The sequence below is a fragment of the Emydura macquarii genome, unplaced genomic scaffold, assembly GCF_026122565.2.
Source record: "Emydura macquarii macquarii isolate MOO-44397 ecotype Brisbane River unplaced genomic scaffold, CSIRO-AGI_Emac_v2 contig_2205, whole genome shotgun sequence".
Classification (NCBI taxonomy): domain Eukaryota; kingdom Metazoa; phylum Chordata; order Testudines; family Chelidae; genus Emydura; species Emydura macquarii.
Genome location: NW_027132342.1, coordinates 33235131 through 33257240, shown reverse-complemented (window position 1 = coordinate 33257240; position 22110 = coordinate 33235131). Strand labels below are relative to the sequence as shown.

Genomic DNA, 22110 nt, shown 5'->3' with positions numbered 1-22110 from the left:
ATGCAGTACCCTTGTTTGTCAGTGACTTCTTTCATTGGAGGTTTTCAGGTAATAGTTCTTTAAAGACTGTTCAATTCCTTATGGAAATTGATTTGCTCTTTTTTCACCCCTCTCCCTCTAGTTTTTGGATTTTTTTTTTTAAGTTGATTTTTCATTCTAATTAAACAAAAAATCTGAGTCTCCATTTTGACTGGCTAACTTGGCATATAAGAACCCATTCAAATCCATATAAATGGGAGAATTGACTCCACTCCACAAAGGAGCTTCTAAAATACAATGTGTTCTGAGAAATCTTTTCAAGAAATCGTTCTGTGAAAGAAAAATTTAAAATACGCTTGTGCAGTATACTTCATATACTTTAAGGTCACATGCATCAATGGCTTCAGAGAAACTGTTGAGAGCATGCTTATTAACAATAGTATGCATACTATGTTATAGCTTTACCATAACTATTAAGCATAGCTATAAGTGTACTTTTAGCTTTATTATTTGCATGAATACCGTAGTAGCTCAGAAAAAAACATTGCAATATGTTCGTGAAGGTGTAATGGTACAGTACAACACGTGGTAAATATCCTTATTAAGCATTTGCAATATAATTTCATAATATATATATTCTTTGTTTATTCTATTTTGAATTCCATTTTTGTCAGTGCAATGCCCAAGTTGATGTTTTGAAACACGATACTCTGAGATTTTGTACACCAAGTCTTTCCATGAATGATTTTTATTTTTTGATGGATTACAAACACTTTAAAAATACTACATAGTAATACCAAAAAACGGATTGCAATTCATCTCTCCTGACTATAGGTAATATATATCTGTATTTGTCTTTTTGTATCTTCAGTGACTCAGTACTCCAGAAAGACTGATGCTAATAATAAAAAACATAAGCACATGGTGTCTGTATAATGCTGGTACAGTCACAGCCCCATAGTAGTCTGCTCATTAATAAATCTAACATGTTCCCCTCAGGAAAATGGCCTTTGCTTGGGTTCTTCAGAATTCAGGCTGTCTTAGTGCTGAAAAAATAACATTATCTGTGGTATGTTTGAAATGTTCTAATAGCTGCCTGAAGTAGAAATAATCTTGAGATTATTGTACAAATTCCTTTGATTTATGAACAAACCAGATATATACACAGGTGATTATCCTAATATAGAACTGCATTGCACCTCATCTCCCTGTTCACACTAAATAGGCACCTGTTTTGTTCTTTTTCACAATATGAGATATACTGGAAATTCATTTAGCACTCTTGGGTGCTAAACCATATGAAAACTTATTCCTTTACAGTATAAAGTGGCAAATTTGACTCTTAGAGAAGATTACTCATTGGTGCCATCTAATCTTTTAATTATCTTTTCATTACTAAGTCCTTTTTTTTTTTTTTAAACTTATCACTTTGGTCTTGAATTATTTCAGATCTTTTACACTTTGATGATTTAAGTGTTGTTTTCTTGTTTATAAGATGTTTTGAAATGACCGTCTATATTGTAAGATTCCCAAGGGTTCTGAAGGGGGGGTTCCAGGGAGGATGGAGCTAGGCTGTTCTCAGAGGTAGTAGATGACATAAATAGGAGCAATGGTCTCAAGTTGCAGTGCTTTGCTGAAATGGGGCCTAGATTCCTATAAATGGACTTGTTCTCCTTATTTGGTGTCTGAGGCACCTTTGAAACGTTGTGACATATAACAGATTTCCTTCTGAGCCGTTGTGACATAGTATGTCAGAGTGGGATATAAATTAATTAAACTTCATAGGTTTGACTGGATACATTATCAAACTGAATTTGTTATATGGCACCTTTTCTATTTTCCATATGAGCACTTTACAAATTAATGTGTTAAATGCTGATAGTGTGAAGGTAAATGGAGTGGCCAGTTTGTATTCTACAGTTACTTTCATATTTTATGTTGGTGGGTACTCTAATAAGGATTTGCTGAAAATTAGATCAGTCACATAACAAAAGTTTGTGCAAATATATAGTAGTAACTGTCAAACATGACTGTTTGTCATGTATATGTCAAACATATACTAAACTTTTTGTCCTTTTGCTGATAGATATAAAATCCCATCCTAAATGACAAAACCCAGTCCATATATATATCTCATCCAATAGAATCGTTGAAAAACATCTCACCCCACAAAAGCTTTTATTTGATTTAATTGACTTTAATCAAGAAAATGGCCAGATTGATTTAACTGAAATTTTGCCATTTTTTTTTCTTTCTGGGATAAACCCCTTCACGTGCTTAACCTGAAGTGATTTTTTTAATAGAAGGGTTCTAAATCCCACACACACGCATGTGCACATGCATGGTATACTTTCAACTGTAGTCACATGATCAAAAGCTACTATATTACAGACAATTAGAACCTGGGGTTTATAGGCAGAAATCAAGCTTTCAATAGAAACCCTTGAACATGACCAGTAAAGGAGAGCAATTTTGAAGTCTTCAGGGGAACTTTCTGTGTAGACAATTTGACATTTAGGTCAGTAAATTCATAGTTGAATTTCTGGGGGCACAGTCCACAATACCTCCAGCAGAAGGCCATTTTAGTAGGTTTTGTCGTGAAGCGCTTGATCTCTTAAAAGTCTGCTACAATTTAAGCTGCCTAACAGCCTTTCAAGCTCACCTGTTTATCTTTCCAAGTCCTTATGTTAGCATCCATCCTGAGAAATATTTGATAAGCTTGTGTCTCTTCGTAAGTTTGAATAGTGCATTATAGGCTCTATGAGAATATTATAGATGAGGCTGGGAGCACCACCTATTAAAGTTTTCTGAAATGTCTGATTATAAGATTATGTTTTCAGTTGCTTATAACTTTACCTAATTTTAACTATTCAGGCTGAAATTGTCCATGCCAGGTGTCTGCCTTATATCTTTTTTAGGGGGAGGTTCAGCCATTTCTGAGAATGAGGCAAGAGAAAATATGTTGTTGGGCTCATGTTAATGTTTGGTGGTCTTTTCTTTGAACAGCTGTAATACCTGCATACTTCGAAGGAGGGTCTTGAAAACTAACAGGAGGGTGACCTTTGTGTCAGGGATGTAGCAACTAAATTCCCAGAGAGTACTCCAGAAAGTACTGGGAGTACTCCAACTGGGACTAAGCAGAACTTTTGTCTGAAATTGTAGCTTTGGGCTGCTTTAGGCACCTGACCTTAATACAGGGAGCCGGTCTCTCTTGTGCTGTCAATGACCCCTGCTGGGCCCAGGCAGTGTGGAGGAAGCTGACTGATTTGAATGCAGAGGGAGCAAGAGCCAGACCTGCAAGTGAGAGGCAGAGTAGATTTGGATAAGAAGCCTAGGGAGAGGGAGAGGTAAACTAGGACTAGGAGAGAGAGTGGGATTGGCTGGGAAAGGAGGGAAATGACCAGTGGGGACAGGGAGCCAGTAGGTGTGGAGGAAACTGAGATCAGATGAGAAGCCTGGGGAGAAGGGCTAAGGGGAGCCTGGGATTGGCTGGGTCATGAAACTGTGACTGGGAGCTAGTAATGGGGGCGGAAAGTAGTGAGGGAGGAGGAAAGATGTATCAGAAGAGTAACTGTGGTTTAGGGGGAAGCAGTGGGGCTGGCTGGGCTAAGAGATGGGGACAAGGAGATGGGGGGAAAACCACAGAAACTAGATAAGGAGTCCAAGGATGGAGATGGGGATCGGGAGCCAGTGGAACAGTGGGAGCAACTGGAGTTCAGGATGCAGAAGAGAGACAGATTGGAGTGGGAGAAGTGGGACTGGGTGGGGAAGGAGACAAGGAATGGAAGGTAGGAGGGGAACTGGGAAAAACTAGCAAAGAGTCTGGGAATTGGGGGAGGCGACCACAAGGACGTCCAGAGGGGTGAGGTTGGGCTGTGCTGGGCAAGGAGACCCTAGGAATGGAGACTGGGACTTACTAGGTGAGGAGAATGGGACTTGGTTGGGGAAAAGACAAGACTCGGATAGGGACAGTTTGGAGTAGAAAAAATAGTATGTGATCGCATAATTAAAGACTATATCATAATGCATATGCACAAGGGGGTGCAAATTCAGATTGACGAGGCAACCTTAATTGTGGCCTTTTTTAACTTGTGAGTGCTTAACTTTGCAACTGTAATCGTTGTTTTGCATGTAATAGATTTATAATTTGATGCCATTCATGTGAGAATTAACATATGTTACTGGACTGAGCATGTGTTTGGGACCCCAGAATTCTAACTCCACTTTTTGTGCTGAATTGGTGTGTGGCCTTAGATAAATCAGTTTATAGATGAAATCCTGACCCTATTGAAATCATTGGTCTTTTTGCCATGGACTTCAGTGGGGTCTGGATTTCACTGAATGTGTCTATAGCACATTCAAAATGTGCTGTGTAAATGCAGAATATTACTATTCTGAAAACTGCCATGCTTCATTTTAAATAAATTTTTGATCCTGCTTATTTCTGATTAGCTTTGAAAGGTTTTTCTCTTCAAATGGTTTCTTCTACACTACATAAATTCATTTTCAAAAATTTTAAGATCACTACCCCAAAGAGCATTTCTTTCACTGACATTATTCTCTCACTCTCCTGGTACATTTGCTGCCTGAGTCTTTCTGAGTCTTTCTGCTGTCTGAGATTTTACTTTGAGAAATTTCTCAGATTTTGACCATTTCTCACATATTGGCTTCCATAATTCTTACAAAGTTCAAATCAGATTAAAGCCCTAGTGATTTTATACAATGATTGCAGGGGACTGGACTTCACCAACAGCTGTGTGTCTTGTTTTTTCTCTGTCCTCCCTCATTATTCTAACATTCTTTGGGGACTTTTCTTAAACTACCTCAGTTTTTTTACCATCATCTATGACCTTGATGTGTTATGGTTAAACAAAAATACATGCTGTATTTTTACAGACACTCCATGCTGTGTAATGTGGACTGATTGAAAAGAAATAGTTTTTGCACAGCAGATGTGATGTTAATTTGGTTACTTTGGGAATTTTGATTGATACTCCCACTTTCAATTTCATTCCAACCAGACTTTCATCTCGCTCATACTCTTTCATCCTTATTAAAACTATTACTCCATGCCTTCATCGCTAAGGTGACTTTAAAGTTAGTTTGTTTTCTAACTTGCAGGGATTCAAAGCAATGCCTCGTTTTAGAGGTTTTTGCTCATATGTAGGTAGACATTTACAATACAGAACTTTTTAATTTTTGTAATTCAAATGATAAATCTATAAAATCCTATATCCTCTGACTGGTCATCATTTCACTCTGCAGGAGAAGCCTACATGAGACTGAATAAGCTGCCTGAAGCAGAACACTGGTATATGGAGTCGTTGCGATCCAAGACTGACCACATCCCAGCACATCTCACATACGGGAAACTTCTGGCTCTAACAGTGAGTTAATCAGCTGTTTCTGAGAGTAAATATTAGAACTCCCAAAAGAAGTGAGGTAGAGAAGAAACAGGACCTTGTGGCATTCTTGGTCTGGAAATTGATTATGATGCTATTAATAAATACTTGCTATTTCAATAGCATCTTCCAATTGAGGAACTAAAAATACTGTAAAAACATCGAAGTCTCACAACACTTCTATATCTTTGTAACACCTTTCCCATTAATGAAATGCAGCCACCTCTGAGGAGGAACATAGCAGCCGTATCATAGCCTACAGTAACAGTATACAACTTTATATACAAGTTTATAACAGGAATTAAAAATAATGTATCCCTCTGAAGGATACACGTGTTAAGACTAAGGGTTTAACTGCATGGTGGGGTAATGCACTGTACGGGAGTGTGATTTCTGTAATGCACTAACGTGTGGCACGTTAATTGGTCCATAGCGCACTAACATTTTGTGCATTTCAAACAGCATCACATTGCTGCTCTGTGAAGAAAAAGCCCTAAGTTACTTTATTATAGTTGATTTAGATGGTGGATGATCCCATTTTAATATTAAAATATCATTGCTTGCATACTAAGCTTTCAGCTAAGGATTCTAAAGCATTTACAGCAAGTAACTAGGCCTTGCAATTCTGTGATATATTAAAGCATTATCTTCATTTTACAAGGGAAACTGAGGCATGGAGTGATGAAGTGTCTTGCCGAGTCATACAACAAGTCAGTAGCGGAGCTAGGAATGTAAACCAGAACACCCAACTGCTTGTCTTATGTTTTGCCTGCACACTTCCATCCTTTAACAGTAGCTTTTCTGTGGCAATTTTCTTGGCTTCATCTTTCAAAGGAAAGACCTTATAAAGTCCTTTTCACATTCTTAGGGTCAGACTTGCCATACTATGATTTTCCTAAACTTTTTCAACATGCTTATGTTGTCTCGTCAAATTCACTTTCATGTCTGAAAACAGTTGAGCTTGTGGCTCCAGCATGATGTGCCCAAAGATAGCCACATCAGAGAGGGGAATTATGGTCCCTATTTGGGTATCCCATTGCACCAGTAGTGTGCAGCTAACTGCCTCCCCGATTTTTACATTGTTTGAAGTTATAAAATGGATTCCTTCTCCTTTTTAGTCACTAATTCTTCCTCCCATTTTTGAAGCTGCCATATTCTTCTCATTTCTTTCTACTATTCTGATCTCCTCCTCTATATTTTCTACTCAAAATCTCATTCTTCTTTCCCATGCCCTTCTTTATCATTCAGCCTTACATTTCCACTGGCATCATTCCTTTGTTTCCCTAATTGTTCTGTGGGTGTGTCACTGCAACACACAGAGGTGCGCACACAGTACCACCTCCACCACCATCACCAAACAGTGTGTTCTTAACTGTGATTAAAATAGCAGTGAAGACATGACAACTTGGCTTTTAGCTTAGGTTAACGTCTCATGTTCAACTGCGGGGACTGCCCTCTAGGCTTCAACTGGAGCTGCTAACTCAAGTTAAAAGCTGAGTTGCCGTGTCTACACTGCTATTTTAACCCAAGTTAGCTAACCTGAATTAACAACACGCCAATTGATGTGGACACAACAGCGAAATGAGGACAGACATACGCATGGAATAAGCAGCAGGCCACGACTTTTATTAAACTTTAACACAAGGGAGAGGTCCTACCCACCCATCACCCATACTGTCCTATACCAGGCATTTAATTGGTTCCAGTGAGGAGGTTACAGGACTTCTTACCATATAGCAATAACATGGGGTAGCTGTTCCTCAGCCTACCCCCCAGAACTCAGCTTTCTCTGAGTCCTAGCACCTTCCTTCCCACAAAGAGTACAGAGGATGCAGAAGGATGTGGACCTCTGCCTATGAGAGCCACAAGGTCTGACCTCTGCCTATAGGGGCCGGAAGGTCTCACCCCATCACGTGAGCCCAAAGTCCATCACCAAATCCCAGATCTCTGGCCTCTGGGGACCGTTCATTTTATTTTCTTAACCCCACTGAAAACTGGACACTGGGGGCCCAGCAACTTGTTTGGTCACTTCTCCCACCCAGCCACATTGGGCAGGAACAGTGATACTAGGCAATCTATTGCCTCATCTCCTGTAGCCATATGTCAGTACTTCCTTCTGACAAATGTACACCATCTTCCTTGCTGGAATGGAACCAAAACAGGATCCACATGGCCCCCAGTGCTGGGCTAAATCCTCGGAGCTGGAGAGTACTGGCAAATCAGCACCCGTTTTCCCAGCTGGCCAATGGGTACCAGAGACTTCCAGGGGGAGAATCTACCTTGTCCATTCACAAGTGTCTCCCTCCCTCTTTCCCTCCCTCCCTGGGACTATCCTCCTTTCACTGCCGGATCCATCAATCTCCCCCATCCATAGATGAATGGGTGGCATTTTTTGCAGTGAAGATAATACCATATGTTAATCTGCCCTGTTCTGCTTCTCAATCCTTTGGCTTCCCTCTGAACATCCTTATCCTCCTTTCTATCAGCTTCACTCTGGCCCCACTCCTACACAATCTTCAGACAGAGGACTTTTGAACACAGCGTAACAGGAAAGAACTGTAGAAGAAATACTGTGTTGTTAATTCCTCTATGTCCTCCTCCCTTTTTTATTTTTGTTTAAAATACGTGAGAAGATATTAGAACAGAAGGACAGAGATGAGAGAAGGAAGCAACAACAACAATTAAAGTGAATTTAACATCTATTTTTAAATGTTACTTAAAGCTGTCAATTAAAAGATTTGATAAAGCCAGTACAGATTGGAGTTTTCAGCTTGCATTGGAATAAAAATTGAGCTCATATCATTATCCCACTGTCTGTCAGTTTCAACCTGTGGAACTATAATTTTCCACTCTAATTCCCAATTTCTCTCACACTGACATACACATGCACTTATGGAATATATCTATTTAATATTAAACTCCAATTAGAAAATATAATAGGATTTCCCAGATCACCTTCTTCTTCTGGCACACTTCGTTTTTTGCACCTGAGAAGTATATTTGAAAGCTGGCATTACAAGGGTTTATTTTTCATTCTCTTTTTTATTTTTTAAGAAATATTTTTATGAGACACTGAAGTTTTATTTTACTAGAACATGTGGAAGGGGAAGGAAGGATTTTCTCAGTTACAATTCAGTTCTCTGTTTTTTCCACCACACCTCTCCTCCCATGGTTAATTTTACATATATTCTGAATTGCTGATTAGATGGATTATATGGTCTGTTATGGGATGTCTTGTGATTTCCATGAAAAAAAAAACAAACCTACAGCTTTTTTTTTTTTTAAACATCTTAATTACTTCCAAATTATGAAAACTGGCCACAGGAAATATTAGATTTGTCCTTCAGTCCTGAAATAATTGTATTGGATAACTTTGGGTTTCTGGATTGAATTTAATTTGGAGGGAGAATGGAAAGGGGTAGAAAGGTCTGAACAATTTTTTAATGGTATTTAATAGTGTTTAACTGTTTACATTTCTCAAAGTAATTTAAACACAAGATACCTATTAAGCAGAAAGTGCTTTCAGGCTCGGGAAAGAGTGTATATCATTCTCAAAAATGGAAATGATCTGTATAGAACTCTGAGTATCAGATGCCACATCATGATGTTAAACCATAGGCCAGTGAAATGCAATGCCTCTCCTCTTCCCATACATGCACTCTTCCATATATTTGTGTATTTTCATCAAAGATGATTAATATTGCCCCTAAAATTATCTTCTCTTTTATTACTGTCACATCTTCTCCATATATTCATTGCAATGTCTATGGGTGCAGTTCATGTTAATTCCATTAACAGCAAAATAGGACAGAGAAGAAGGGTTTTTTGTTTTTGTTTTTTATCCTTCCAGAATGTAATTTACATAATGCTCCAGAAGACAAGATTATTCAGATGAGTGGTCGTGGACGTGAAATGCATATATTTGGTTGTTGTTTGTTGTTTTTAATTATTCATGTCCGATCACTGACATTTCAATATTGGGAATGATTTATGTCCTATAAATGGGAAAGAAGCAGGATATATTTCATTAGATTGTCTATAGTCATCAGTGTTTTCCAGTAGAGCTGAATGGAGCAGGGATTTGGCAGTGGGATATGAACATTTGACCTTCAGGTTGATGGTTCAGTTTTACAGCCCACTGGTTGTTCCATGGCTTCTGTGAAAGGAGTTTGAAGCAGAGGTATCCTCAACACAAAGGTTTCTTTCACGACTGGCACTAACTGGCATGCTTGGAAAAGTCTCTACAGATTCCACTGGAATAATCTCTCACCTCTAGAGAGAGTCCCTCCAAGCCAGGGCTAGAGTCACATTGTAATTCATTCTTCATTTGAACTTTGCTACCTAGGCTATAGCTCTTGAATAGAAATGGACATTGCACAGATGACAGAAAAAAGACAGGAAGTTATTATAGTGCCTTGGGTGATTTGGGTGATTCTTTCAAATGTTAAGGACAGACATTTTGGGACTCTCTCCTTTTATGTCTCACTAGTCATATTCTGTTTAAAGTCAAACTTTTGCAACTTTTTTTTTTTTTGAACTACAGTAAAACAAATGTTGACACAAACTATTCTTAAAAAGTTCTTCCTTGATGTCAGCTTATTTTCCAAGGAAGAGATGGGTCAGGGAGTGTGAAGGAGATGAAGAATGAAAATGATAACTGAGCTAGAACACTTTCCTTGGAAAACTTTCCTTGGCCAGTGAGTTTAAAAAAAAATGCTCAGTCAAGCTTCTAGGTCTCAGCCAAAGACAATTGTACTACATAAACCCAAGATGTAATATGAAAACTGTAAAGTTCACAAATTCAGTAATGTTTTATTTCCTGATTTAAATTGCAATAGTCTAACCCAGTTTTAACCCCAGCTTTTCTGCCTCCTTAAGTCTGTTGCCAATATTAACACCTACTAATAGCAGTGAAATTTGCTTAATTTATTCCCCTAGTGCCAATCCTGGCTATTGAACCAGCTTCTTGCACCTTCTGTTTTCATCTTCCTCTTGTGAACAACTGCTATAATTGAAAGGAGGACATAACCTATGCCCAGTCTGTTAAGACTTGCAAAATTGCTGCTAGTTGCTGTAGGCTGTGATTTCCCAATTTGCAGTAGAAGCAATTTACAGTTTTATAAAGGTAGGAGTATAAACAAAGTAGTACTAGAATGCTGAGTTACTAAATGTGTTTGTATTGTCTGGACTTGGCTCTCACATATCAAACTCAAGTAATAAAATATGAATGCAAAGAGCACGTTCTTAATCCATGATTTCTTTTATCCCCTGATACTTTTTTATTTCTTCAATAATTAGTCTTATTAGACACCTTAAAATAAAGTCACTTTACTGCAATATACCAGGTTAGCAGTGAAAAGTTAATATGCTCCTCCTCCTTTCTCTTCTTGACCACTTGGGACAATGACCTCCCTGTCATGTTCCTTTTTCTCGGTCCACACACTGAAACTAATGATCAAAGTTGCCTTCAGAGATTTAGGATGCAATGGTATGAATCAAACTCCAGTCTCTCAAATGCAGTAGATATTAAAAGCCGACATCAGAACTCACTGAAAAGAGATTTTTAGACAGAATTTGTTACTTTCCGAGTGGTCTGCCTTGCTGAAACACAGAACGGTGTACCTCGTTTTTACAAGTGTAAAAAGAGGTAAATCACAATTCATCCTATACTGGAAAACTTAAAATTATGGTAACTGTGCAGTGAATGAATGATATTAATTCATTTCATTTTAAATTGATTTTGACAGCTTAAGATCTGCATGTAGATAGTATTACTCCTATTTCTAAAGGGTTTTTTGCATAACAAGACTTTAAACCTGCATTTTGCAAGCAATAAAATGAACATGGAAAGCAGAGTCTAATCAGTACTTTACAATTTTGCTTGTGCTTAGTTTTGTATATGCTTTGTAAGAGGATATTTGGGAGGTGCTAACAGCTAACCTATTCCATTTATACGCAAAAGAGCAAAAATACCAACTTGAGTTTAAAGTACAACATAAATTCTCATTGTTTATACACATCCCCCAAAATGAACATTGTTGCAAATATTTGTATGTTTTAATAAGTGTTATATACTACTATTTGGTTTACTTACTTTGATATTACTGTTTCTTTAGAAAAATTCCAAATTGTGGTTTTGTTTGAGAACACTTCGATATAGGAATAATAATTTTTCTGTAAGAGTTTGTGGGTGTTGTGAATGTTTACGGTGCTTAATACAAAGGACTCCAATCTCTGATTGGGCCTTAGACACCCCTGAAATAATAATTTTCTAAGCCTACCCAAATAGGGTGTGTGTGTGTGTGGGTGTACATGCATGCAATAAAGTGGCTTTAATAGGCTTAAACCTATTAAAAACAACTATTTAATAATAAAACAGACTGTCTTAAATTCAAAGCAATGTTAAACATGTGGCATTCCTGGACAAAATTATTCTTGGTAAAGGTTACTCTCATAGTGTCCATAAGGGTATGTCCATGGAACTCAGAAGACGTTGTCTATGCTGTAATAGAAGCAGGACATTTAAAGTTACAGTGTTTGGACCTCAAAAACATATTACTTGTCTTTGATCTTATCAATAAATTTAGTGGCTTATATTTAATGTCAGACTATTTATTTGGTCAAATATGATGAAACACCTGAGGTCTAATTCTCATTTGTACTACAGCAATTTCATTCCTCTCTAAGAGTGCAACGATACCTTAAAGTAGGAGCAATTTGTATTTTAGTAGCTTTAAATACAGTTTGCTTCCACTCTGAGGCCCCTTTACACTGACAGAGCAGTGTAAAGAATAAGTGTAAATGAGAATCAGTCCCTCCCCCCACCATTGTTTTTATACCTGGTTGTTAAACTCTTAACAATGTGCAGCCATTCACTGAATATATAGAAATAGCCCCACATGTTGTTTGGATGCCTATTATAGTCTCTCAATAATTATGTTCTAAGAGTGAAATTCACTCAGCACAATATCAATGTACCAGAAAGCACTCAATTCTGCTCCCTTTGAAGTAGATGGTAAAGTTCTCATTCATTTAATTGGGAGCACAGTTAGGCCAACACTTTGGAAAACCCTACACTAAAATTATAAACAGTCTGTTCTGTCCTGTTGTGTAAATATTTGTCACGTCTTTATATCTTTTCTGGGATATGGGAAATGCCAGGAGGAACTGGGTAGTATTCCTGTGTGTGCAGAAAAACAGACAAAATGTGAATGCTTGAATATTGTACACCAAAGTCATGGCTTAATAAATGTAGATCTTCTTACGTAGTATCAACTGTCAGAAATAATTGATGACCCACACATCAGATAATGCTATGAGTTCATCTCTAAAAATTATGCTCACTAGTTTTGCAGTATATATATGAAAAGAGCTAAATTTAGTGCTTAAAAACATGATTAATAGAATAACTAGAAAGCAGCCCACTGGCTGGGGTTTAAGTTCTTAGTTTCATTTTATTTCTTTCTCAAAACCAGAATTTAGCTATTTGGGTCAGCAACACCTGAATGTTATGAATTTTATGTTTTTAAACTCTCTTGAGATCTTGCATGCTAAACTAGATAAATTGTTTGAGAAACATGTTGGTGAAAGCAACATCCTACCTGACCTAGTTAGTCAACTGGTAGAATATGGGGTTACAGCCAAAGCACCTGAGCTCTTGCCGTACTTAGTTTAATTTATTTCTTCTTCATGAAGAAAAACATAATTCTTATGAAAGGCTTTTAAAATTGTAGAACTCCATTTATAAAGTTTAATGGAGTCTCTTTGTCAAAAATGACAGGCCCAGGTGCAACCTTGAACATGTACCATATTTTGCTTTGAATTGTATGAACAAAGCTTTCAAAGATAAAAAGTGTCAGCACACATGCTATGGAAACATCATATATAAGCAAAATCATTTTTGCTGTAGTCTAAGTTCAGTAGGCATTCACCCTAAAACCTTTTCCCTATCCACTATTGAAGGATATCAATTGGCATCTGCTAATACTGGATAGGCAATAATGGTAGTTTTTTTTCTGGAAACTTTACTTAGGGGTCATAGATGGAACCAGCTTGAAGGTTTCACTTTTATATATCCCAAGTGGATTTCTGCTCACATCACAATGTCCACAGTTGTAAGAATGCATTAAGTTGCTAGTCTGCTTAAGAAATAACCCAATAATATAAAATTAGACAGGACATAGTTTAGGAAAAAAAATACAGTCTTGATTTGCCTTTTACATGGCGCCACACAGGGCTATTAATCTTTTATTTTTACCACTTTCAAAATTAACCCTTAAATAGGGGAGGAAATAATTTGCTTCATAAAGTTTCTGTATTTCAGTTCTCAACCGCAGTAAATTCAGTAATCATCATACTAGGTGAATCCACATAATCCAGAATGTTTGATATGATGACTTCTGGCTTTTTTTAAAATGTAAATAAAACACACACATCTGATAGTTAAGGACTCTGTTTAAGAGTAAACTCAAAGAAACAAACTGATCTATAATCCCCTATCCCCTCCTAGTGTCAAAACTAAAGTTCAGCCTGATCTCTCAAATATTAAACATATCTCCAATAGCTGGCCAAAATCTTCCCTGGGTTGTTTGCTTCCAGTGTTGTACAGCTGACCAATCAGGTCAAGAGTGCAAATTGTCTATGTGTGCTATTAGTCAGATTGAGTATAAAAAGCCTATTGGGTATCCAGCAAGAATGAAGGATCTGATTAGGACGCTGTTGCTGCCAAAGCTCCCTTGCTTAACCATACTACATGTAAGCAATATTAATAAATAATTAGTGCATTCCCTGAATGACAGAACAATATAAAACTAAACAGATATGAGCATGGAAATACGAGGGAGGGAGGAAAGGCGACGACGGGACAAAAGGAAAGAAAAATTATAATGCATCAACTGACTGACTTTGATCCATTACCATTAATCATTTGATCAGCCAACCATGGTCCAGTGGTCTGAAAAGAGGAGTGGAAGCCAGGATCTTTAAAGTTCTGTTTGGCAGCTCTGACAATGATGTCCTTTCTGGCCATAGAGCTACTGTGCTTTGCCAAGCTCCATTTTCCTCTCTGTAAACTAAGGGTAATATTTGCATACTGGTATCAAAAAAGGAGTAGTGAAGATTAATCACTGAGTTACTGTTCTTTTAAATAAAAAAAAAAAAAAAAAAAAAAAAAAAAGCTTTGAAGTTGAAATGCTATATATTAAAGTTTAATGTTATTTTCTGGAGTAGTTTATGACATTTTACATAGTGAGTAGCTGAAAACAGCATAACATAACTATAGTCTTCTTCGGCGTCCTCAGTCTCGAGACACCATGGGTGTGCACCCCACAAGGTAGAAAATGTACTCAGTTGGTTCTATGGCAGTCCACTCAAGAGAGACCATCTCTGCTGCATTTGTCACATTTAAAAGTGGTATTTCCACCCTTTGGGTTCTGCCTTCTGTTAGCTCTTTTCTCCTCTACTAAGCTGGACTGCTTCCTCTTGTAGCTTTGGAGACCTTTATTGAGCTCTTGTTTCCAAAGGCTGCAGTCCTGAGACATCTTCCCAGTTATCCATAACCATTTCTTGCACACATCCTTGAAACGCAATTTTGAGAGCCCTTTACATTTTTCCCAGGTGCCAGTTCGCCATAAAGGATGTCCTTTGGGATGCATCTGTCATTCATTTGGCACACATGCCCAAGCCAGTAGAGGCATCTCTGTTTAAGGAGTGTTTGCATGCTGAGTATATTGGCCCACTTGAGCCTCAGTGTTGGTGACTCTGTCCTTCCAGTATAGGGGTCCCCAAACTACGGCCCGCAGGCTGCATCCAGCCCGCTGACACATTTTGACCAGTCCAGTCCCACATGGGCCCAGTGCACCACCCCCAGTTACAAGCAGCGCCGTGCGGCAGTTGCTCCCCAATCCTGGCCACATCCCACTCCCATATGGGCCCAGCGTGCCACTCCTGGCCCCAAGCAGCGCTGCGCGATGGCCATTGCTCCCCCTCTCATCCACGCACCTTTCTCCCCACCCCCGCCCACCTGATGTGGGCCCAGTACCCTGGTCAGCCTCAAGCAATACCGCGCGGCAGCCACTTTCCCTTCCTGGCCCTGCCTCTTCCCCCGTCCTTCTCCCGTATAACGTGGGCCTAGCCATTCTGGCCCACAATAAGAACAAGACTGAGTGGTGTGGCCCTTACAGCTGAAAGTTTGGGGACCCCTGTTCCAGGAAATTCCAAAAAATGTGACACAGACAAGGCATATGAAAGCTGTTGAGCCTTTTTTCCTTCTGAGAGTATAAAGTCCATGTCGTGCTCCTGTGCAAAAGAGTACTGATAACACATGCATGATACACCCAGATCTTTGTGTGTTCTCTCGGTTGTTTTCCCATACCGTCTTGCTCAGTTTATATATTGTTGTGGCAGCTTTTCCGATGAGGATATTGAGTTCCTTTTCAAGTGAAAGGTTGACTATGATCGTTCACTTCTTCACGTTCATAATGAATGTCGATGAAGGGTGCTTCTTTGACTCCTTGGCACATTGTTAGTCATTTTTAGGCTCGTAGTAAGCCTGAAGTCTTGGCAGGCTTTGGAAAAATGGTGTTTTGGAGATGGACTAACTATAGTAGGAATAACATTTATAGGATTGTTTATTAAGTGCTCTGAAACTCTAGAAATCTCTCACTTGCATGAAAAGACACACTTTCTAAATGGGCCAACACAGTTAGATGACTGAACCAGTTAGATGTATCATTTTTGGAGGCTAAATATCTTGACAGTTAAAACTGTTCATAGGAAGAATATTTTAATAAAAATTGAATATTCTAGTTTAATTCCCACCATAAAAGATTATAACAGATATAGGATTCCTGGGTAGGACCATACTCAATTAAATTCAGTCCATCATTGACCGACATCCAAAATTAATTAACTGGTTTGCACTTTGACTGCTGAGTAATAAAGTGCCATTATCACCATTCAAGCATTTATTGACAAGTTTTAAATTTGAAAACAGTGGGCTTTTCTTCAGAGTGAAATATATATGGACAAGAATTTTCTATTGTATTAAATCCTTTGTGGGATCCACCTATGATCTTGCAACATTGAAACAAGCTTGAGACCAGGCATTATTATTAGAGATGGGTTCAAGTCACAAAGTTTGGGTTTAACTCTGAAATTTCCTAAAGGTCTGGGGTTCCAATTTTGGGGTACATTTTTATTTACCAAATATTTATTAGACATTTTCTCAGCTTTGTTCTGAATGACAGGATTTTCTAGCTAAAGCTATTTCCATAACTGGCATCTATCAAGGTTGTATTTCCTGTGGTTGGCCATATGTCATAAAACTATATCCATGAATACACTTCTCAAATTCCATTAGGACATATTTTTGACTATGCCAAAATTCTGTGAGACTAATTAATTGTAAAATGAAATGCTCGGTCATTGTAAAAATCATTTTAAAAGGTATTCAGATTACCAGTTGGTAAATGATACTGTGTCTTGCTCCTGTAAATAGGATAGTGGAAGCCATAAATTGCTCCTTCTCATTCACACAAATTTAAAGCTCGTGACTGGAAGCAGGGAAGGCAAAGTCACAATGAACTGTTTTCATGAAAGAAAGAAATCTTTATTTTGTTGATGATACAATATAGGGCCCCCCCCATTACCTGTTATTAGTCTACATACAGTAGATTTGTCTGTAATCACAGAAGAATGCAGACTATAAGCCAAATTCTCTTCCAAAGGAATTTATGGAACTAAATGAAAACAGTATGTGAAGATAGTGAATTTACAATCATGGAACACAGGTAGACATTAATACTGTACTTCATCAAAAATGATAAAAAGTTACTTAGGACTGGATGGAAAGAAAAGTGCCTAGTATGGAAATTAATTTCACATGGATCCATTCTGCTTTCATTATGTTTTCAGAATATAATAACAGTCTATAGAACAATGACAGGGTGAATACACAATATTTTCCATGCAGTAAATATATCTCTAAGTGTATGAATAAATCTTTTTCTTTAAAATTTGCCTAATACTTTTTATAGTCCAATTGTATTAATAAAAGTTTTTTATTCCTGTTTGGTAAATTCCTCTTAGACACTAAGGAAGAGCAAAAAAACAAAATAATAAATAGATGTTGTTGTTTTTTTTAAAAAGTTCTAAAATAAAATTGGTATTCCATACTCCCTTTCATGTACTGCACTATTTTTTCTTTGTATTGATTTCATATAACACAAGCAAATGATCTGTTCCACAGTAATGCGAATGTTGAGATGGATGAGTGGTAAAAGAAAGACCACATGAGGAATGTACAGTAGAACCTCAGAGTTACAAACACCTTGGGAATGGAGGTTGTTTGTAACTGAACAAAACATTAGGGTTGTTCTTTCAAAAGTTTACAACTTAACATTGACTTAATACAGCTTTGAAACTTTATTATGCAGAAGAAAAATGCTACTTTTAACCATCCTCATTCAAATGAAAGAAGCACAGAAACAGTTCCCTTCCCTTGTCAAATCTTTTAAAAACTTTTCCTTTTTTAGTAGTTTATGTTTAACACAGTACTGTACTGTACAGTATTTGGTTTTTTGGTTTTTTTTGTCTCTGCTGCCTGATTGCATATTTCCTGTTCCAAATGAGGTGTGTGGTTGCTGTTCAGTTCCTAACTTTGGTGTTTGTAACTCTGAGGTTCTATTATATATGTTAGAGATGTGCTCAAAGTAACATCCATACATGAAGAATAGAGGAAGTGCAAACTCAGATGATTTGATCATGTAAAGCACAGTCCTGACAACTGTGGGTTAAGAGAATTCAACAGATTTTAAGATTGAATTTAAAAACAGAGAGGCTGACCCAAGAACAAGTAGTGGGATGTCATAAAGGAGGACATGTTAGCAGCTTTCCTGAAGCCACAGCACTAGGCTGCTACTTGTAGGGTCCCTAGGTTGGAGCCCGGAGTCAAGGGTGGAACTGCCCCCACCCCCACCAGCCATTCACAGGAGGGGCAAGAGCCCCAGCCAAGAGGGTAAGGGCCTCTGAGAACCAGAGACAGGATTGGGACCCAGCAGGGAGTGGCCATCTTAGAGAGGCTGTATTACCTTCCCCCACAACTAGAGGGTGGAAGAACACTAAGGGGTGAAGCAGTTCCCTGACCTACAGCTAGAAGGAAGCACTGGACCCACCGAGGTAGAGGAAGAGCTTTGTCACAGTATCTTTGAGGATTAAAGAGGTAATTCTTAACATTTTTAATGGACACCCATGTATGGAATGAATGAAGTTAGGGGAGCCACCTAATTGGTAGCTAGCAGTGCTTATGAATCTGTGCAAGTGCATTTATTCAGAGCTGCTTAATCTCTGAATCTTATTAATTGTTTGGGATTCTAAGGTCTCTAGCAGCCTGAAGTACACCAGCTGCCTCAACATGAGCGTTGCAAATTCTGCAAGCAGAGTGAGGAGAAACTGCTGTTAGTGGAAAAAGCCAGCATTTCTGGGTTGGGCAAGGGAGAGTTATTTTCTCTGTCCTAAGTATGTTAGTATTTTAATCAAGGAAATACATGCCAGCTGATTTGGATAGAATATGAACTTTCCTTAAATGGCTAGCTTTCTTTCCTCCAGTCACTCCCTCAATCATGGTAATTTCAAAATATTTTATTGGAGGGCCCAATTCAGCACTATCTGGCAGTATTTGTAGAATGAGGCCCATAGCCTGAACATTTCTGGTAGACATGACAGCTACGAAGAACACTACAGCAAACGTTTTCAACAATGGATACCTAAAACTAGGCTTCTAAATCCATACTTATCTATTTAACATGGCTTGATTGTTGAACACCCAACTAGTCCCATTAGGGTCCGTGGGAACTGCTGTAGCTGAGATGTTTTTGAAAACCATGCCACCTAGTATAATTTCTGCATATTAGATTCATGTTTTAGTTACAATGTTTGTTTGTTGTTTTTTAATTTAACTTCACATGGGATGCTGGAGTGATAGAAGATGGGAGTATGTCCCCTGCTATTTATGCTCAAGCAAAATGAGCAAGGAGATCTTCCTCATGGAAGTAACTCTTGCTGAGCAGAATGGGTATTTTGTCTAAATTATGGCCCTCTTGATAAGGCTGAGACAAATATAGTGTGGATAGCGGCATTATGAGCTTTTTGCAAACTGACTTTCTAATGCGCCTTCACTCGCTTATGGCTGAATCTGCTCCAGAAGTCAGACAGTACAGTTTTTATGAGTGTTGAATCCCTTGTTCCCTCACTGACATGCCAACTAATTATGGTGTGTTTTGTGTGTATGTGTAAAGTTGGCACTTCTCCATTAGAATGTGGGCTGAGACCATCTATTTATTTCTCACAATCAAAGAAGAAGCTGTCATATGGCACACTTTTGTTTGCTTCTGAGTTGGACTGGATGTGAACTGGTGACCTGTAGCTGAAAGGCGTTTTTATCTCATTATTAATCCTCAAAGCCATTGAGTCCTCCCATTAAAAACTTATGAATAACCATTTTATCCTTGAAATAAGATTCTGTTGTGCAGTTATAAAGCTGTATTTTCACTTTGTGAGGTTTCCAAGGCATGTGCATGTACATATACAACTGCTCACCCTGCTGTTAAAAATTGGGAGCTTTCCAGTGGTCTTTAATGCCTTCATTTGTGTGGGTTATTACACATAAAAATGAATATTCATGCAGTGTGCCAGTCTGCAGCAATTTAAGGTTTCAACTATTTTAATAACTATTTGTGGATTTCCCTTAAAATATAGAACTTGTCCCCTTCTATCCTGTTTTCTACTTAGCACTGAATCCTTACAGTGAAGTGGGGAAAAAGATAGGTGTTGTCCTATAAACCCACTACTTCACCACATGCATCCTCTTGTGCCAGCAAAGGAATACTGACAGTGGCTAGTTGAAAAAGTTATTGCCTGACAGAAGTTATAAGTTTGATACATGTCAAAGTTTTATAGTGATATAGCCTGATTTTGTCAAATGATTAGGGTTTATATAATTTGACACCTAAGTAAAGCTTGCAAAATGTGTGCCAATATATTGACATTTTAACCGTAGACAAAGGGCACAGAAGAGGACTCTTTAGATGGAGTGTGACGCAAGTTCCTTCAGCATGTCACTCTGGAAGAGAACATTCTTAATCATTTTTTGACAAATGTGAATATATTAAAACAACGGCCAACCTGAACAAATGGTTCTGCACTATTCATTTGCTGTCACTTCACTTTATGCCTGGGCTGATTAATATCAGACTTTTTTCCCTCTTTTTGTTAATAGGTATTTTGGCCTCTCAATATGAGTCATTCTTTTGATGCTATGTGTATGGGCCCTGTCTCCATTATGTACTCTAGCTCCTCTGAATGGCTTAAAGTGGGCACAGTATTACATTTTGAAAGTGCCAACCAGAATATAGTGGTAACGTATTCTGGTGAACTGAATAGATGAAAGTAAAGTATATTTGACCAATACTTGTGGTCCTATAAACGTAGGTCTATAAGCAGAAGGTTCATATTTTATGATCACCTTCAGTGAACTGTTCTTTTTTAGGTAGGAATAGTAACCTGAGTGTGCATGAGACAGAATGAAGTCAGCTAAGACGAATTGTATTAGTCTGCTAAAGAGCGATGATACAAGAGCTGTAAATGTTTATTCAGTTGGCAGTAGTGATGCATGCAGTCTCTGCCTGCAATTTTGGAGTCTCCAGGCTGGACTTTGTGACATGACCCTTTTTGCCAGAGTAAGGATGTTAACTAACAGTGTCCTGAACCAATTTCAACTTGAGTAATTGCTTTCTCTGCCTGAATTCCCCTGGCAGTTTTAATTGGATACAGTGTTCTTCTTCACTTCTTGTGCTGAACTATTGTTGCGTGCTGTTTAAAAATAATTGCTGCCTTTCTCCCACAGAGGTAGCTCCATTTCACTGGTGGAGGCAGGGATCTCTGTAAGCTTGTACAATATATGCACTTGTTAACTTTCTGCAAAGTTCCTTTTCTTTCTCTTCTCAGGCTGTTGAGGGAGGGGTGAGCTGAGGATTTGGAGTAATTAAAATTATGAGCGATCCTTGCTATTGTTTGAATGTTAATTTATGGGCTAGATGCCAACGGTACAGAATGCATGCATTATGCAATCTCATTAAAATCTGCTTCTATACCAAGTGATTAGAAGGTCGGCTATGTTGTATGTACCTTTAAAATGGCACTCAGGGCAGTCCAGAGAATAACAGACCAAGAAGCCTTACTTCCACGTCAGCTACATTTAGTTAAAATACGTCATTTTAATTCTGAGGCCCTCTGGTCTCATAATACAAACCTACTTACTGCTTGGGGCTAGGAATTACGCTACAGCCATAGCCATGTTATTGAATAGTTGATACTGGCTAGTGTCCGAGATAGGATATCCAACTATTGGTATAATACAGTTTGGTTATTTTCTCCATGAGGAAAGAGTAATCAGCCCTAGACTTCTGGCCCTGGACACACAATAGTGTGTCTTGGTTTTAGTGGCTTGGTGTACTAAGCAACAAGGTAGTGTTGATTTTTATTAACAAAACTGTGGTCTGTTAATTTTATAACTTTTTCTGTGTCTTTCTCCTGCCTTTCTTATAACAACTTTGGAAGTTCACCAGGTCCAAGACATTTTCCTTAAAAGATTGGTAGAACTAACTACACAGTATCATTTTTATGTTTTACAGTATGCTCATGACCCACAAAGCTCTTACTTCCCATGAAAACT

General features: G+C 38.2%; 1 protein-coding gene across 6 annotated transcripts in view; it reads left to right on the top strand.

Moving 5' to 3' along the window:
* TMTC2 (transmembrane O-mannosyltransferase targeting cadherins 2) overlaps positions 1-22110 on the top strand; it is a 330806-nt gene that overhangs the window by 251342 nt on the left and 57354 nt on the right. For all 6 annotated transcript variants that reach the window (XM_067559871.1, XM_067559869.1, XM_067559870.1 and 3 more), the window contains one exon: positions 5245-5366. In XM_067559871.1, the coding sequence (XP_067415972.1) occupies positions 5245-5366 (122 nt within the window). The remainder of the gene's footprint in view (positions 1-5244; positions 5367-22110) is intronic.